Source organism: Sceloporus occidentalis, unplaced genomic scaffold (genome assembly GCF_023333645.1).
Source record: "Sceloporus occidentalis isolate IW3139 unplaced genomic scaffold, rSceOcc1.0.p SCAF_3, whole genome shotgun sequence".
Lineage (NCBI taxonomy): Eukaryota > Metazoa > Chordata > Lepidosauria > Squamata > Phrynosomatidae > Sceloporus > Sceloporus occidentalis.
The window spans coordinates 225,077,327-225,095,523 of NW_028316983.1; the positions used below are offsets into that span (position 1 = coordinate 225,077,327).

The following is an 18,197-nucleotide window of genomic DNA, read 5'->3' on the forward strand; positions in this document are numbered from 1 at the left end:
ACCAAAACATTGATTAGACCTTATTGTATGAGTCAAATATTTGAACTGATCCTTAGCATGCATTTTTTAAAAGTGCATGAAATTCCAAAGATGCATGTGCTGGAGACATTTTAAACAGAAAACAAAGCTTTAGTGTTTAAATACAGTAACCTATTTTCTTGGAGCCACTGTAGACCATGGTTTTATGTATCAATTAAATAGCTTTAATATATATTTATATATGCACACATATAGGACATGATCCAGGCAAGAACTTTTAATTCTCACTCATTTCAAATAAAGGAGAGTTATATATGTACTCAGTTTTCCCATTTCAATTAATGTGCTTACATCTAGCTGTTTTCTCATATTGATCATCCATAATTGTAATTATCCCCTTTGTTCTCCTGTACTTATTTATTTTTTCACCACAGTAACTGAAGCACAATAAAGAACTGATAAGACTCCTGCTTGACTTACTTTCAAATTAAGGATGAATAATAGAAAAGAAATGAAGGTCTAGCAATTTAGTAGTAATTAACTCTAACATGTGCACATGCAAAAAACAAAAAAACAAAAACCCAAGGCTGTTTAATGAACCCAGTCCAGTTAAAATATGAGGTTATGCCATTTGCATACATGCCGTATTTATGTATATTTTCCAAAGGAAATTCCATATACAAAATAACCTTTATTTCACCTTTTTAAAAAAATCAACATTTTTTAAAATGTGAAATTCATATTGTGTTTGACAGAGTCCAAAGCTGTAAGAGTCAGGGAAAAAAAATCCTGGGTTTCTTTTGTTATCATGCTATAAATCCTATCTGATGGATTATGTCAATTATCCAGATTACCAACATTCACCCTTTCCAGGCAGGGCAATTCCCTGCATATTGCTCTTATCATTCTCTGCCTGTCATGATATACAGGCTCTTTATTAGGGACATGTTTCACATTTGAAATGAGCTTAATGGGAAATCACTCCTACATACCTTATTGATCCTACATTAAAGGAAAGTTATCCATCTAAATTATATTTGCTGATAGCAGGCAAGGGCTTGCATGGCCATCTTTGCATTTTAAGGCAATGTGTCCCTACCAAAATAAATATCAGTTGTGCTTTTACATAGATTCCATGCTATCTTCACTGTTGGTGAATATCTCTTGCTCTGAGGATTATGATTTGTATTTTTGCTCTACAAAATTGCATCTTCTTTGTGTGTAGTCTGGTAATTGTCAATGTCTTTGTTTGAGCAAAAAAAAAAAAGCTTCTTCTAAACATTATTGACTTCCTTTGTGGCAACTGAACTGAAAGGTTGTCCACTGAACAGTCATGACAGTCATCTTCTCCAGTCTGAGCAACCACATCTTAATCTGCACCCTTGTGATTTTGGTGGTGATTCATGTCCATTTACTGCAGCCTGTGACATCAGATCTGAGCAGAGCTGGATTGCTGCCATTTGTTGCTTTCAGAAAGTTCCTGCCTTCTGCTTCTGAAGGTTACATAAGAAACCCTTCAGAATATGGTAGCTATATGGCACATTGTTCTTTCCTTTGTTGGTGTGTTTAAAAGTCTAAGGGTCGAATCATCATAGTTGTGGAACGTAATGAATAACTGGGGCCTTTGAAGTAATGCCATTTGATTCCATTTATTTTTCCATGGTGCTGTCCAGCAGAGTAGAACATTCCATTGAGATTGGAAGGCCCGCAGGCATCAAACCACCAGCCTGAAATAATTAGGAACAAAACAATTAGGCCATATATATGAACTAAGCATGCTCAGTGTCATTTACAAGATCAAGTTGGCTGGTGAATGTGTAGCATCTAAGTCGTAAAGACCACTGAGGAAGCAATGGTTTGAACTTCGTTTACACAAATGCACAACAACATTCTGAGGCTGGATTACAAAGAGCCACACAAATAGTTATGTGTACCTTGAGAAACTTAGGGGGTGATATTTAAAACTACAACAAACCAGCAGCACACAAAGCCTAACAGTAAACTGTTTCCAAAAGTGAGGAGACTTAAAGAAACATCATAAAAGACTGCTCCTCAATAAGGAAAGGGGAGAAAGTGTGTGTGGGGACTTCCCAATGGTACGCTCAACCCAGGCCCTTAGAGGCAGCTAAACTAGAAACTAGATATGACCTTAGATAAAATATTTTGCCTATAGTTAGCCCTGGTCTTACAACAAATGATATGCATAGCACTGAGTCATGGCAGTTAAAATGATGTCAAACCAGGTTATTTCTGCAGTGCAGATGCAGCCAAAATGAACCACAGTGTCCCCCAAACACCAAGAGACAGAGTGATGTTTGTATCTCAATGAAATGTATATTTTGAGATGGCCATGAACTTTGAAAAGCTCTACTTACCACTGACATGCTTTAATCATCCCAAAATCCTGATTAAGTTATAGGCAGTGATTTTGGATGCATCTCTGTAAGTTTTTGCCTATATGTAGATTTAGATAATGTTCATATTATGAAATGTTGGGATGGACAACTCATGCCACTGAGCATAATCTGATTTTCAGGGAAGCTTCATTTGATGAATAGGGATGTAATTCTTCATTATATTTTTTCTCAAAGAAAGCAGTGAGTATTAACAAATTTCTTCTTCTTGCAAGAAAGTCTTTGAAAGTTATACAGTTTTTGAAGCCTATTCACAATTTAGGTTTTATCTTATGCAAAATTTGCAGTTAGTGGTTTTGCACAGGAAAAATCCTTTTCTGAGCAGAAAATAATATTTTGATGGAGAAATATTATTTATTGCATGCAAAAGACTGCCTCCTACACCAAAAATGTTGTTCAATGCAATCCATTCATGTGTAATTTGTGCAGAATAAATCCCCATTTTCTGCATTTTCTATGCAGGAAATAATATTTCTGCATCACAATATAATTTTCAGCCCAGAAAAGTCTGTTTTCTACAGACTTTCTTCTGCAGAACAAAGGATTTTACAGGATTCTTCTCATCAGTGTTTCTCAACATTAAAAAAGAAAAGTTTTTTAAAAAACAATTTCTGATATATTTTTCAATATTCTTTTTATTGCTACTGATGATTCCTACAGGTTTTAAGTAATGGGTAAATGTGGGAAGGGCACCCATATTTTCATCATTGGGGGGAATTAAAAACATTTACAGGTTTTAAGGAATAGAAATGCCTTAATGAAATGTCTCTCTTTTTGTATGAGGTACACATTGATTTGCTTCCTACATCAGGTTTGTGTAATGGTAATGTTTGCATATGGAATTACATACTGATTGTGCTAACTACCCTAGTTAGGGGTTGTTCCCACTTAAGATTTGAAACGATTTAAAATACAATGTTTTTAATAAAATCGATTCAAAATAACACTGTTCTTATCCCGCTATCCGAATCGCTTTGTTCATCGTTCCCATCTGGTTATTTAAATCGAAGTTTTTACCTGCAAGCGTTCCTACTTGGCATGAAATCGGTGTTTAAATAAAGCGATTCTTCTCCTCCATACCTTATTTGGAGCTGTCAATCAATAGTACGTCAGAATGACGTAACGTTAATCCGGAATATTTGGAAGCGATTTATCTTTTGGCATCGTTTCCATTTCATTGACAGCCAGGGAGAATCCCTTCAGAGAGCACAGAGATCAATGGGAGAGGCTTCTGGCAAAAAGCGAAGCTCTTTCCAGAGGAACTATGGGATAGGTTTTGGAGGGCAGCATCCTGTCTCCCAAGACAGCCAGGGAGAATCCCTTCAGAGAGCACAGAGATCAATGAAGGAGGCTGCTGGAAAAGCAGGGAGGGAGCACTCTTTCCAAAGATTCTCTTTCCAGGGTTGGAGGAGAAGGCAGATTCCGTTTGAGAAAGAGAGGGAGAAAGGCTCTATTCCCCCCCCCCCCCATTGATCAGAGCCCTTCCTTGCCTGGGCGAGATCAGATGCCTCCTCGCGAGGAGCCTTCCCTTCCCTGCCTGGGCGAGATCAGTGCCCAAGCGGGCAGGGAATGCCTCTTTGAGAGGAGCCTTCCCTTCCTCCCTCTCCTCCGTTAGAAATGGGCTCTCCCCGCACAGAGGGAAGGTTGCAATCCACCGGGGGAAGCCTTGAGCAGCCGGGACTTCAGGCGCTTAAAGCGCTGAAGAGATTAAGCGCCTGTAAACCATTAAAATAAAAAATAAAAATAATCCTTATCTCTTATTGAAAGACCACAGCGGACAAAGGGGTGAGGGAAGCAAAAATGGTGACAGCCAGACGGATGGGGACAGAAAGGGCAACTCCCCCAAGGACAGCCCCATCGCACTCCGCTCCTCCCATTCATCTAACGCAATTTCAAAGGCTGTCGTTCCTATTTAAATGCTCCGGTTCCTAAATTGAATCAATGGAAAAATGTAGGTCAGACCCTAGTGTTTTTTTAACACGCGTTAAATGAGGAAAACTCGAATCAAAATTTTATTCCGCTCTACAATTCGATTTGTAGTGGGGACGATTGCGGGTTGCTCTAGAACCGTTCTAGGTTTAAATCGGATCCTAATAGGAACGCCACTCCTTGGATTCAATTCAGAACGCGGGGTTTCACCTAGTGAGAACAACCCCTTAGCCTAGTAATGGCAATGTTGCACAAGTGAATGTACCATCACATGTGCAACCAAATGGGCAAGCCAGTAACCAGCAGCATGTATAATGGCAATGCATGGACATTTCCACATTTCCTTGAACTGAACGCAGACATATTGCAAAAATGCCTAGCCACCTCCACGGGGGAACATATGTGACACCAAAAAGGATTCCAGTCATTGTACCAAATGCAATCCATGAGCACATGTGCCCATAAATGGGCAACTATGAGTGTTAGATGGTGACAACTTAAACATGTAGTTAGCTTGTGCAACAAATGAAAGAGATGATTTAAATCACAAAATTGACTTCTCAAATTCTGCCCACTACAGACTTCTTGGTTGTTTAAATATCTGTAGCCAAACTTTAAAGAGGTAAACATGGCCAAATAAATCATTCAGACACAAACATTTAAAGTTCTTTTCCTTTGTGCAGATGGCACCGAATAAAAATTAAGTCAGACAATCTAAACTATCCCTAACTGAATTAAGGGAAGCAGTGTATCATTTTACTGGCATAATTTAAGTATTCAGATTGGCAAGGCGGAACACTGTGAAAACATGCATACTTGACAAAATCATGAAAGTGCTGATTTTCCTTCTTTAAGTTTCTAGCCCCTTGGACAGCAGGAAATACTTTGGCAATATGTCTTGTATTCTATTCCTATTGTTTCATAATTCATTTGCAAGACAATGATTTTCATGGCTGAAGGAGAAAACATGAAAAACATTACATAGATTTTCAGACTGTTTCATAGTGACCCAGTTTGCATGGCCTGATGAACCAGGGTTGCAGAGCTACATTGGCAGATTCATGAGAAGCATTCTAGTGCATTCCATTTGATCAATCCCACTGCAAATGAACTAAATTAATAGACCTTTTTTTGTGGCTTGTTTACTCAGACTTGGCACTCTGGCTTGTATCTTTCCTACCAAGCCAATATCTGTTTGCAAAGAGATGCTGTAGCACTTTTCAGACTCTGAAAGAAAGAAGCTGGTAGCATGAGCTTTCATAGACTTGGGCCTAACTGAGGAAGTCAGCTCAAGTCTATGAAAGCTCATGCTACCATCTTTTTTTTCCCCAGTTAGTCTCAAAGGTACTACATGTTCCCTTTGCATATCATTTTTCCCGAGTAACATGGCTATATCTTTGAATTCTAAGCCATAGATTTGTTTGTGATATTGAAGTTCAGGAAGTAGGTAGGCAGTAAGTGACCTTTGGCTCTCATTTGATTATGTGCACTACATAGTTTGATATTAAGTAGTAATATATTTCTTTTGAGGAAAGATTTTCCATACAAGTAAAAACTATACAGCTCAAGAAATCCATTTATGACAAAATCTTTCAAAATCTTAAATATTTTTACTTCTATAAAGAAATGAAAACAATTTTATATGAACTTGAAATGGATTAAACAGACCTTCTTCTAGTGTCCTAGCATCTGATATTTTGATGGCATTGGTCTTATGTATAACAAACACAAGATTTGTGTGAGTTTAGTTATATAAAGCATGGTGCATTGGATTGAGCTTTAGATTACGACCCTAGAGACCAAGGTTTGATTTCCTCCCAGCCATAGAAACTCACTGGGTGACACTGGATGTGTCACACATTCTCAGCTGCAGAAAACCTTGGGTTCACTATAAGTCAGGAACATCTTGAAAGCATACAACAGCGATTTATATCAGAGGTGGGTAAAGTACAATGGCGGGGTTACACATGCACCCTTCTATGACTTTTTGCAGCTCCAGCCCCTTCAGGCTCTCCAAGCTAACCTTTTTCTAGCCATGGAAAAGGGCAAATTATCTCTAATGGAAGCCTCCAGAAATTTCACCCTTTAAGTAGGTTGCACCCCACCAGAATGTATAACAATTAAAAAAAAACAGTCAGGCCTGAATTACTGTATATTAATTCTTGCTAAATTAGATCCATTGAATCAATTGGTGACTCATTAGTCAAGACATAGGGAAATCCTATTGATTCAATAGATCTACTCTAGTTGGGATTAACAGGAGGATTTAGACTTCATTTTAAACATTTTTAAACTCTACCCCCCAATGGGGTACACTTGCTCACCTGTCTTAAATCATTATATGGATGTCTTGGTGTATCTCAGCTAACAAAGTAAATGTGTTCCTGGACATTATTATTTTAAGAGAAAATTTTGTACCAGAGACAAGATTAACACAGAAAGTACAGAGATAGTTTTCTTCACCACAAAAAATAAGATCATTTTTACATGTTTTAGAAAGCTTTTACTCCACAATTATCAAGTTAGATAAGCCTTACATAAGTAAACAAAAACATCTTGATCTTTCTACAGACCATTTGAAGACCACATTCTTCCAAAATGTAAGGATATCTGCCTTGTCTTTCTTCTTTTATCACATAGTATCTCACTCTAGCAATCTAAAGCTTTGAGTACAGTTTTCCAAGGCTTCTGTTGAAAGACTCAGCTGAGTTGCTGAAAAGTTTACTTAGAAAGGAGAAGGGTTTGGGAATTCTAAATAGCTACTTCCTCACTCTGTGCATCTCTCTGTCTCTGTCTCTGTCTCTCTCTCTTCATGTGCAAGAGAATGTAAATATGTTTTAGTTCCAGTAAACCTTTGTTAGCAACCTAAAAAATTAGTCTCCTGTTCAATCTATTGCTACTTATCAGGAGCTTATATACAACTATAATTTCAAGACTTTTGGGTGGCCTGTTGCCACTGGGAGGCTTTTCTCTTCCACATAGCGAAAGAGAGCTATGTGTGGCAAAAATGGCTTAATAGAAAGCTTTGTTAGTAGATGCTTTGTTTACTGAGGTATGCCTACATGTAGAATACAGTAAATATAATAGGAAGAAAATTAATTCATTTGAAATGTGGTGCTGGAGAAGACTTCTACAGATAAGGAGGCCTGTTACAAAGACCAATAAATGGGTTCTAGAACAAATGAAGTCTGAAATTCCCCAGAAGCCAAGATGACTAAACTGAGACCATCGTGCAATTCCCCATGCCAACCACGGGCTTGCTTTCCTTGGATTTGATCTTCCATGGATGGCAAGCCCTGCCTTTTTAAAGGAGTGTGTGTGTACATGTGGCCACACACATGTGCATGCATGCCCATTGAAAACAACAAGACTTTAGGGTCCATGTTTTTTGCTATCTGTAGGGAGGATCAGGAACAGATCTCCCAAGGATAACAAGGGACCACTGTACTTGGCCATATCATGAGAAGATGACTTAATAAAAAAACAATTATGCTTGGTGAAGTAGAAGCCAATAAGAGAAGAGAAAGACACATTACAGATCGATAGACTCAATCAAAGAAATCACTGCCCTGAGTCTGCAATATCGGACAGGACTGTTGACTCTAGGGAGATGCAGAGGTCTTTCATTCAGGGGGTTGCCATAAATTGAAGTCAATTTGATGGCAGTTAAAAACAAGAATACAATGTTAGTATCATTTATGTTACTATGTCCTGTATTTGAGGTGTGAACAGACCAAAAGATATAGTGGATGTTTTGGTATTCCATGATATCTGCAGATTTTTTTCTCCAGCACCACATTAAATGAACTGTGGTGCTGGGGGAGAGATCTGCAGATACCACAGACAACCAAAAAATGGGTCCAAAAGTAATCAAGCCTAAACTCTTATTGGAAGCCAATCTGACCTAACTGAGGCTATCATACTTTGGGTGTACTATGAGACATTGTGCCTCATTAGAAAAGATGAAATCCCTTTGTAAAGTTGAAAGAAGCAGGAATAAAGGAGGACTGCATAAGAGGACTAGAAACTCAATCAAGGAAGTCACAGCCCTCAGTTTGAAACAAATGACATCTCTCATTCATGGGATTGCCACAAGACAAAGACAATTTGAATGCAATTAAAAACAACAGTAGTGTCATACCACTAACACAAAACTTCTTCTGTCATTTGTGGAAATCGTGTTTTCATACTTTTCATGAATGCTTAAGTCAGTGTTTGTTTGTTTGTTTGTTTGTTTGTTTGTTTGTTTTCTATTCCATCTTTCTCCCAGAAAGGGAGTAAATTGACTCTTCATGTGCAAGCTGTTTCACAAGCACCTTCACTTGTAATTAGTTCATTGGTCAGGTGTTGCCAGAGATGACTGTTGGATCCACCATCTTGAAGATGGTGAAACTACTCTTGCTTTCAATGTCACTTCCTGCAGATGCTCTGAGTTGAACTAGAGCTCTCCAAATGCTCTATCTGTGCCTTCAGAAGTTGGACTCTGGCAGAGTTCCTGCTCAATTCAAAGTAGCTACAGGAAAAGTAGTAGTACAATTGGCTAGATTCATTGTGTTTGTTATTCCACTAGTCCTTACCTAACCTACCTTTCTTTAAGGCTTTTCCTTTAATTCCCTCACCCTTCATATTGAACCAATATGCATACAGATTTGCTCTCAGTCATTCCTTAAAGTCCTGGCTCTTCCACGTGTCTATCCTCTCTGTTGTGTATTAATTCTTCCTCCTAGATTCCTCTTTGACCCCCTCCCCCCATCAATGAAATTTAGATTATAAGCCCTTAGGGGAGCAACCTGTTACTTATGTTACTTATTTATTATCAACAATACTAATACTCTCATCAAAATAAACACATTCAGAAGGAGCTGTACTCTTAGCACAGTCTTTCTTTTCTTCACATTTCATTCCATTTTTCTCTCATTCCCCACTTTCTTTTCAAACAAGCAAATTAGAGATATGTGAACCTCCCATGAGAAGCATTGCTAATCTTACCACGATTCTTTAGTTTTCCCTCCAAAGCCCTAAGATATGTCACCTGAAAAGGAACCCCCCACATTAGTGCTGAATGTCACCTTAGGTAAAATTCCAGCAGTGTCTCTAAGAGCCAAACTAAACATTATGTGGGAGATCTGTGATTATAGCTCCTAGAGTCTTTCTCTTTAGCTAGAAAGAGCCACTGAGGAGGCAATTTGGACCAAATGTGCATTACTGGAGGGGATTTCAAGCTCTTCTCCTGACCTAGGACTCTCCATCCATCCAGAAACTGCTAATAAACATAGTGTTTCTCTCCCTCTCCCCCGTCTGTGTGTGTGAGAGGCGGGGTAGGTATAATACAGAATACTGTCATTTCCCTCTCTATCACTGATAGCAGTTTAGGATGAGATATATATCAAGTTAGTTTTTAATGTTATTTTTTTAGGGGAACTGGCCTATTCCCCCTCTCACAGTAGTGCATATCTAATCCAAACCTTCTCCTCCCCTGCCTCTGGATGTATATGCCCCCCCCCCCCATTTCTCCTCCAGAAAGAAAGATAACATCAAGGATGTCATATTTAGCTTGGTCCTCAACAAAACTGCTGCTTCTTTGAAGCACAAGAACTTGATTCTGATGCTAAAGTGTCACCATAATACTCCCTATACACCTAATCATCTGAGCACAGAAGCTAAGTGGATCAAACAGAATACCTAGTGACAGGAAAGAATCCTGTGTGAAGCCTTGGAAAGCTGGTGCAAGCACTCAATGTTGGCAACACTAAGCATGATGAATCTGACTCAGTATATGGCAACTTCTATTTACCTAAGCAATTTATAGATGTGCAGATGTAATAATTATTGCATTATTGCACTCCTTCAAAGGTGTCTCTGCCAGACCAGCATTTTTTTTAGGGTCATGGTATCTATGATAACTACCCAAAGGGAATGGAAGGCAGCCATTACCTTTCTTCCATTATAACTAGAGGTTGTGAAAAGCAGCATCTGTAAACCTTTCTGAAGTATCCCCATGGAGGCCTAGCAGAGCCAAGTAATAATCAAGTCAAGTCTGCACAGTTAGTGGGATGGTGTGAGGTTTCTTTGACTTCATGGATCAACACTGTGACTTCCAAACTGAAATGCTTACTAACTGTTGCATCCCCCCCCCCCCCAAATTTCCCCTTCCCAAAGCCATTTTTGTTCAAAGGTTTCAGTTTGATCTCTGGAGATGAGGTGGAATTAAACATGGATTTTGTGTGTGTGTGTGTGGGGGGGGGGGGAGAATGTATTTCCCATATAGGTCATATATTGTGTCAGCAGATTTTGTTCTCCACAATCCTGATGGAAAGGCGTTCTTGTTCTTTTTTAACCACTGGGTACATTCATAACAATGATTAGTGTATAGCTCCAAGGTTTACTCTAGTCTGTGCATTTAAACCAGAGTGAAATTTATGATTTGAGTCCTGTAAAGTAATTTCTTCTATTTTTTAACAATACTTTTCAGAGTTTTTTCTTCTTCTTCCTGAAGTAACACTTCATAACAAAATCTTTGGGGAAGGAACAGTGCCAAATACATTCTGACATTCTGTTATTTTGATACAGTTGACCTCTCTTTGATTACAAAGCTATACCTAAGGGGCTAATAACCAAAAAAAAAAAAAAAAAAGAAAAGAAAAGAAAGAAAGAAAGAAAGAAAGCAGTACAGCTGATATTTGACTGTAACAAGAGCATAATCTTGTAGAAATTCAAGACAAAGCTAAACACGGAAAAATCTAATCCTCATTTTTTTTCCAGACTGGAGCATGGAATGCATAAATGGCTCTCTGCTCCATTTTCATTGTCAAGAGTATGGACCAGAAGGTAGTATCCATTACCATTCAACTTCAAAACAACAATCATAGCATGAAAGATAGACTTTCTTTGGGGAATTTTGTCTTAACAAGGCAATTTGAACACCACACAATCTCAACATAGAACGAGATGAGAAACTACCTAAATTATGCCTGTAGGAATGATCTGCCAATATAATTCTGTACTTAAGAACTTCTGGACAAATGGGTTCACCTTCGAATACCTTAGTATTTTCCCTTTTTTTGACTCTAACATCAAGCAATGAGTTCCTTGTTTGAATGAACCATCACACATTAATCCTCAGAGGCTGGATTTTCATTTTATGTAGTACCATTGCATACTCAACACCTTTCAATGAAGACGCCTTGCACTTGCAAGTGCAGAAAAAGACATGTGGTCTGGGACATTAAATTACCATAATATGACTGCAGCCCAGAGTTCCAGGTTTTTCCATGTTGTTAAGCCTTAAGAAGCTGCCTCCTTCAGAGTTTAGGGGACAGATTTAAGGTCTTCTCAACAAAGGCAATTATTTTGAAGAGCAATACAAGGAATTTTCTCCTGTACAGTGCTGAAATCTAGCAATATTGAACTGACAAATGACTGTATATATACAACTGGGAGCAGGGAAGGTGCAATTATTCCAGATCTCAATTAAAACGGCTTACCCTACAAAACCCCTGAAATTTTCTAATACAAATCAACAAAGTAGTGAAGTTGTCTAACCAGGTGTTCAAGCAGCTTCTGAGCTAGTCAATTTCATTGCATAAAATGCATTAAGCTCCCAGAAAAAAGCAGCATAACTGTCCAGATACTAAAGGGTTATGCATCTTGCTGTTGATTCTGTTATTATTCATGACTGTTGCTTAATGCTTATTTTTGTAGTTTTATAAGCATTGCAAATATTATTGTGACCTAGAGTTTTGATGAGAGTGCTTAATGCACTAATGCATGAAATTATATTAGCTTAAAAGAAATCAGACGCCGTTTATAGAACTGGAGACCAGTCCATGAGTGGAGTTTTTAAAATCCTTATTCTTTTGTTTATTTGACAGCAGAACATCATAAGGTTTCAGTTAAATATTTCTAGCTAGAAAGAACACTTGGTGTTTTTTTTTTGTTTTTTTTTGAACCATGCCATCTTTTGTTATCTTTTATCATGCTGAGGTAGGAGCAGCCACAAGTAGGACAGATTGGTTAGTGCAAACCAGGGGTAATGAATGTTTGACCCTCCAAATACAATTCCAATCAGCCTAGCCAGCTTAGACAAGTATTGTAAGTGTCCCATTTTCCTGCCTTTCATTTAAACTATGATTTGTCTAAAGTAGCCAAGATCAAATTGTATTTTTATCATTTTGTTTGGATAAGCAAAGTTCAAAATTAAACCACATTCCTGGCTCGAACAAAATTACAAAGAAAACACAGGCATCAGTTCTTGGATTGTCTGTTCTGGAACTTCTTAAACCAGAAACTGGAACATCGTTAGAGTAACTAACACTAAATACTACTACCCAAAGGAAATACTGGCCCGTTACAGACGGGCATAAAAGTACGGACTGGGTCCATACTAGGGTTAGAAAGGGGCGTCACTTCTTGACGCCCCTAACCCTAATACGGACCCAATCCGTACAAAATGGCGGCGCCCGTTCTAAACGGGGGCCGCCATTACGACATCACCACCGCGTCACCTCCAAACAGGGTGGCGCGGTTGTGACGTAGTGGGGCTGCGCGAGGGCGCCTAGGGCGCCCTTTCTGTGGCCCCGGAAGGAGCTCCATTTTGGAGCTCCTTCCAGCTTTGCGTCGTTGGGAGCAGCCTTTACATGGCTGTGCCAGCGACGCAGAGGAGAAAAGGGCCAAGCGGCCCCTTTCTCCTCCTCCACACTGCCGCCGGGTGTCCTCGGGGCTTGAAGCCCTGAGGACACCCCTTTCCAGGTCGCGGGGAAGCGGTCATTTGCAGCTTCCCCGTGGCCTGGTAAGTGGCAGATCGGGGCCTCGGAGGCTGCCGTTGTGGCAGCTGAGGCCCCGATCTGGCAGGGAAAGGGCCGTTTACAGGCCACCCCAAACAGGCGGTCTGTAACGCGCCACTGTTTCTCACATGTGTTAAAGTTGCTTGCTCTACTTTGATAAACTTTAGTATCCTCCAAACAGTAAGTAATCTTTAAGAATAGTAGAGATGCTGGTTTATAAATTCCAGGTTTGTTTGGTTTTTTATACCTGATTATTTTAGTCTCCTTATCGTATTTTCCCTTTTGTTACTTGCCATGCATAGAATATTCTGCTCAGCTCATAGAGACTATAAAATCCGCCAGACTGTCAAGATAGCCACACAAGCCATGGACATTTTATATAATTTATGATGGAAGAGATGTCTACAAGAATTGCCAAGACCAACAGAAAGTCTGATAAAGTTTGCCACTATCGAGGACACTATTATTTTTAAAGATGAATTATTTTTATTATGCTGTTATCACAGCCACTTTATTTATCAGACAGTTAGTTGTGACCAAAAATTTGGATATCTTTCTAATGTTCACTGTTGTGAAGGGTTTCAAACTCATATCTCACAGGAAGCTGGCTGTACATGGCAAATCTATGAAAAACAAATATCATAGTATCCTCTTTAGAGATTTTAAAATGCATTTCATAGTACTGGCGCTGCAACAATGATTATGGCTTCATTAGTCATACAATTGACAAAAAAAAAGAAGACCATAAGCATATCCTTATAAGTCCACAAAGCTTTTTGAAATTTGGAAACTATCCTCACTTAAATCTCTAGGAGTTATTTCAGATGGCTAGGATCACCCTGGATTGTGATAGAGATGTAAACTTTTATTTTGTTGTTTTGATCAAGAATTAAAATGAACTCAAAAGTTTTCTCCCTACTGGACTGGATAACATGAGTTTCTGTATATTTTTCTGTTGTTTTTGTTATTGTTGTTATGTATTTTGAAGTTTTTCACAAAAGGCTTTCTGCACAAGAATGTTTTTCCCTACAGAAAATGATTTTGCACAAAAATGTGCTGAAAGCATTACAAAATACAATATTTTGCAAAAGTACCCCCTTTCTACACAATGTTTTTACACACACACACACACACACACACACACACACACACTTTTTTCATGAACATTTCACAGGAAGAGTCCTGGAATGCAACAGAAAAAACCCTTTTAATTCAAGTTGTCTCCAAATGTTGGCACATCCTCTCTCGCCCACTGGGTCCCCTGCTGAACTCTATCAGTACATCAGCAGTACTACCCCCACCCTCCATAAATAATATGCTGCAAGCCAAACTATACAAGATAAAAAAAATTGGGGGGGGGGGTGTTCCGTGCTATGTGGCTGCATTATAGAAGAATTTATTCCTGACGTTTCACCTGCATCTGTGGCTGGCATCTTCAGAGGTGGTGGCATGGAAGTATGTAGGGCAGTGATAGCAAGCCTTTTACAGACTGAGTGCCTAAACTGCAACTCAAAACCCACTTATTTATCAGAAAGTGCCATGTTTCCCTGGCTTTCTAGTAACAAATTCTGGTGAACTCTGTGGTGGGGTGACAGAGCGTGTGCCCACAGAGAGGGCTCTGAGTGCCACCTCTGGCACGCGTGCCATAGATTCGCCACCACTGATGTAGGGTATATATACTTGGGTGGCCTTTGGTTCGAAGGAAGTGATTTACATGTTAATCTGTGTGTTGGTCTGTTGTTGAACAACAAGGCCTCAGGGTGGGAGGATATGGGGAGGATATGTGTGTCTATTTCATTAGCAATCCATTGTCTGCAGGGAAACCCCCTGACCCTGGGTACTGTTTATTTGCTTGTATTGAGTCTTAATTTTGATGTTCTTCAGGACGAGGGGCCAAACTTTCTTGACTTTTCGTGTTTCTTCTTTCTAGTTGATAGTGTCCATGTGTTTGTGGATTTCAATGGCCTTCCTGTGCATTCTAATCTGGTAGTTGCTGGCATGGTCCAGAATTTCAGTATTTTCAAATAGCATTCTATGCCCAGGTTGGTTTATGATGTGTTCTGTGACCCTGAGGCCTTGTTATTCAATGACAGACCAACACAGAGATTGACATGTAAAACACTTCCTTTCAACCTTGTGTCACACAAGTACAGTATATATACCCCACATACTTCAATGCCACCACCCTCTGTAGATGCCAGTCACAGATGCAGGCGAAATGTCAGGAATAAATTCTTCCAGAACATGGCCACATAGTCCACAGAAAACTATGGACATCGGCCATGAAAGCCTTTGACTTTACATTAAACAAGATAACCATTTTCTGACATTAGAGTTTCCATCTTTTTTAGTCTTAGTAAAAAAATTAGCTCTCTATTTCTTCTTTCTTCAAGTATGTGTGTGAGAAAGGGACACATATTGAGAGAGATAGATATTTGGAATTAGTTAATTTTTTCCCTATCTGTCATTTTCCCAATGAAAACATACAAATATGGCAATCTCCTTTTTGTCTCACTCCAGAAACATTCCATTATCCTTATTTTTCCCCATTGTGAAGTAAATGGCAGCATAGGGGAGAATTTTTTGGGGGGGAGACAGTAATTTGGAAAGTGAGATAGGTAAAGGTTTGGCCCTTCACATCCCAAAAGTGGTCTGAGTACAAACAATGTTGCTTTTCCCAACACTTTAAGGGATGGGAGATCTCCCTTGTTTTAGGAATATAAGAAAAGCCATGGTGCTGGGTCAAATCAAAGATCTATCTAACCCAACATTCTGTTTGTACAGTAGCTAACCTGTTGCCTATGGAAATATACAGTTAGCAGTACATTGCCCGAATCCCACTAGTTAATCCCAATTAGGGTTGGCCTATTGAGTCAACTTTTGATTGGTGAGTCAAAATGTTGGTAAATCTCACTGATTCAAGGGGTATTCCCTAGCTGGGACTAACAATTGAATTACCAAGATTGCAGCTGTACCCTCCATCTCCCTTGCAATTGATATGCAAAGCTAGTTGTGGTGAACTCAAACTATTCTGATTAGTAGTCATTGATGTCTATAACCTCCATTAATATTTCCAATTCCCCTTTAAAGCCACCCACCTTTGCAGTCATAACTACATCTTGTGACACTGCATCTCACTGTTTTACTGCATGTTGTGTCTTATTTAAATTGGCCCTAAATCTTTCCTAAGAATGTTTTATTATTTCTCTATTGTCATATCAGGTAGGAAGCATGAAGCTCAGAGTAAGAGCTTTGTATATACCAGATTTCACAACTTTATGAGTATCAAAAACTTTCTGAGGTACTCTCCCAGTTGGAAAGAGTTCATTTACTTTCATTTTCATTTTTAGGTAACATTTTAACAACAATAACAACTAAGTGAAAAGAATCTCAGAGTCAAGAATTGTGACGAAGCTCTGTTTCAGATGCTAGATGACGCTATTGATAGAGCTGTACTAGTTAAAATCTAATTAAAAGTTAGATTTATTTGTAATGCAACGCTTCTGTATTTCTCCATCAGAATGTTAACTGTGCAGTTTTCCAGATGTTCCTGAACTGCAACTCCCAGCATTCCTCACCACTGGCTGCACTGGTTAGGGCTCCTGAGAGGGACAGTTTGGTAATATCTGGAAGGCTACATAATTCCTTCCCTTCTCTCTACTGCTGTCCAGTAATTATGCAAGATTTTAGCATGCAGTGCTTACCTCCCGTTAGCATGAGGGCACATTTACACATACAGTTGTCATTGTCAGCATCTTTGGTACTAAAATCAGCCCCATGGAGTATCAGGCTGCTCTGTTTTCCTGCTGTTCCTGAATGACCCTTTAGATAGAGCCTAAAAGAGAAAAGAGGAATGAATCAAACACAATTTCAAAGTTAGAGGTTATTCTCACTAGGGGAAACCTCGTGTTCTGAATCGAATCCTAGGAGTGGCGTTCCTACTAGGATCCGATTTAAATTTAGAACGGTTCTAGAGCAACCCTCAATCGTCCCCACTACAATTCGAATCGTAGAGCGGTTTAAAATTTTTAATCGTGTTTTTGTCATTTAACGCGCGTTAAAAAAGTACTAGGGTCGAACCTACATTTTTCCCTTGAATCGGGATAGGAACTGGAGCATTTAAATAGGAATGACAGCCTTTGAAATCGGGTTAGCTGGATGGGAGGAGCGGAGTGCGATGGGGCTGGCCTTGGGGGAGTTGCCCTTTCTGTCCCCATCCGTCGTGGCTGTCGCCATTTTTGCTTCCCTCACCCCTTTGTCCGCTGTGGTCTTTCAATAATAGATAAGGGGTTTTTTATTATTATTATTTTAATGGTTTACAGGCGCTTAATCTCTTCAGCGCTTTAAGCGCCTGAAGTCCCGGCTGCTCAAGCGCCTGCATCTGCCAAAGGACTACAAGGCTTCCCCCGGTGGATTGCAACCTCCCCTCTGTGTGGGGAGAGCCCATTTCTAACGGAGGAGAGGCAGGAAGGGAAGCCTCCTCTCGAAGAGGCATTCCCTGCCCGCTTGGGCTCTGATCTTGCCCAGGCAGGGAAGGGAAGGCTCCTCGCGAGGAGGCATCTGATCTCGCCCAGGCAGGGAAGGGAAGGCTCCTCGCGAGGAGGCATCTGATCTCGCCCAGTTAGGGAAGGGAAGGCTCCTCGCGAGGAGGCATCTGATCTCGCCCAGGCAGGGAAGGGAAGGCTCCTCGCGAGGAGGCATCTGATCTCGCCCAGGCAGGGAAGGGAAGGCTCCTCGCGAGGAGGCATCTGATCTCGCCCAGGCAGGGAAGGAAAGGCTCCTTGCGAGGAGGCATCTGATCTCGCCCAGGCAGGGAAGGGCTCTGATCAATTGGGGGGGGGGGATAGAGCCTTTCTCCCTCCCTTTCTCAAATGGAAACTGCCTTCTCCTCCAACCCTGGAAAGAGAATCTTTGGGAAGAGTGCTCCCTCCCTGCTTTTCCAGCAACCTCCTTCATTGATCTCTGGGCTCTCTGAAGGGATTCTCCCTGGCTGTCTTGGGACGTCTCTTGCTCTTGCTTTATTTGGCTTTCACTCTCTCCTCTCTCTTAGGTCTTTACCCCATGCTCTGTTTTCTCTCCTGCTTTCTCACCC

At 40.0% G+C, this 18,197-nt stretch overlaps 1 protein-coding gene across 2 annotated transcripts in view; it reads right to left on the reverse strand.

Annotated features, from left to right (window-relative positions):
• Positions 1-908: 908 nt before the first annotated feature.
• The window catches only part of LOC149317571 (angiopoietin-1), a 187,630-nt gene continuing 170,341 nt past the window's right edge, over positions 909-18,197 (reverse strand). For both annotated transcript variants that reach the window (XM_089518935.1, XM_089518936.1), the window contains 2 exons: positions 16,810-16,940; positions 909-1,706 (listed from right to left, as the gene is read on the reverse strand). In XM_089518935.1, the coding sequence (XP_089375061.1) occupies positions 1,546-1,706; positions 16,810-16,940 (292 nt within the window). In that variant the 3' untranslated portion in view covers positions 909-1,545. The remainder of the gene's footprint in view (positions 1,707-16,809; positions 16,941-18,197) is intronic.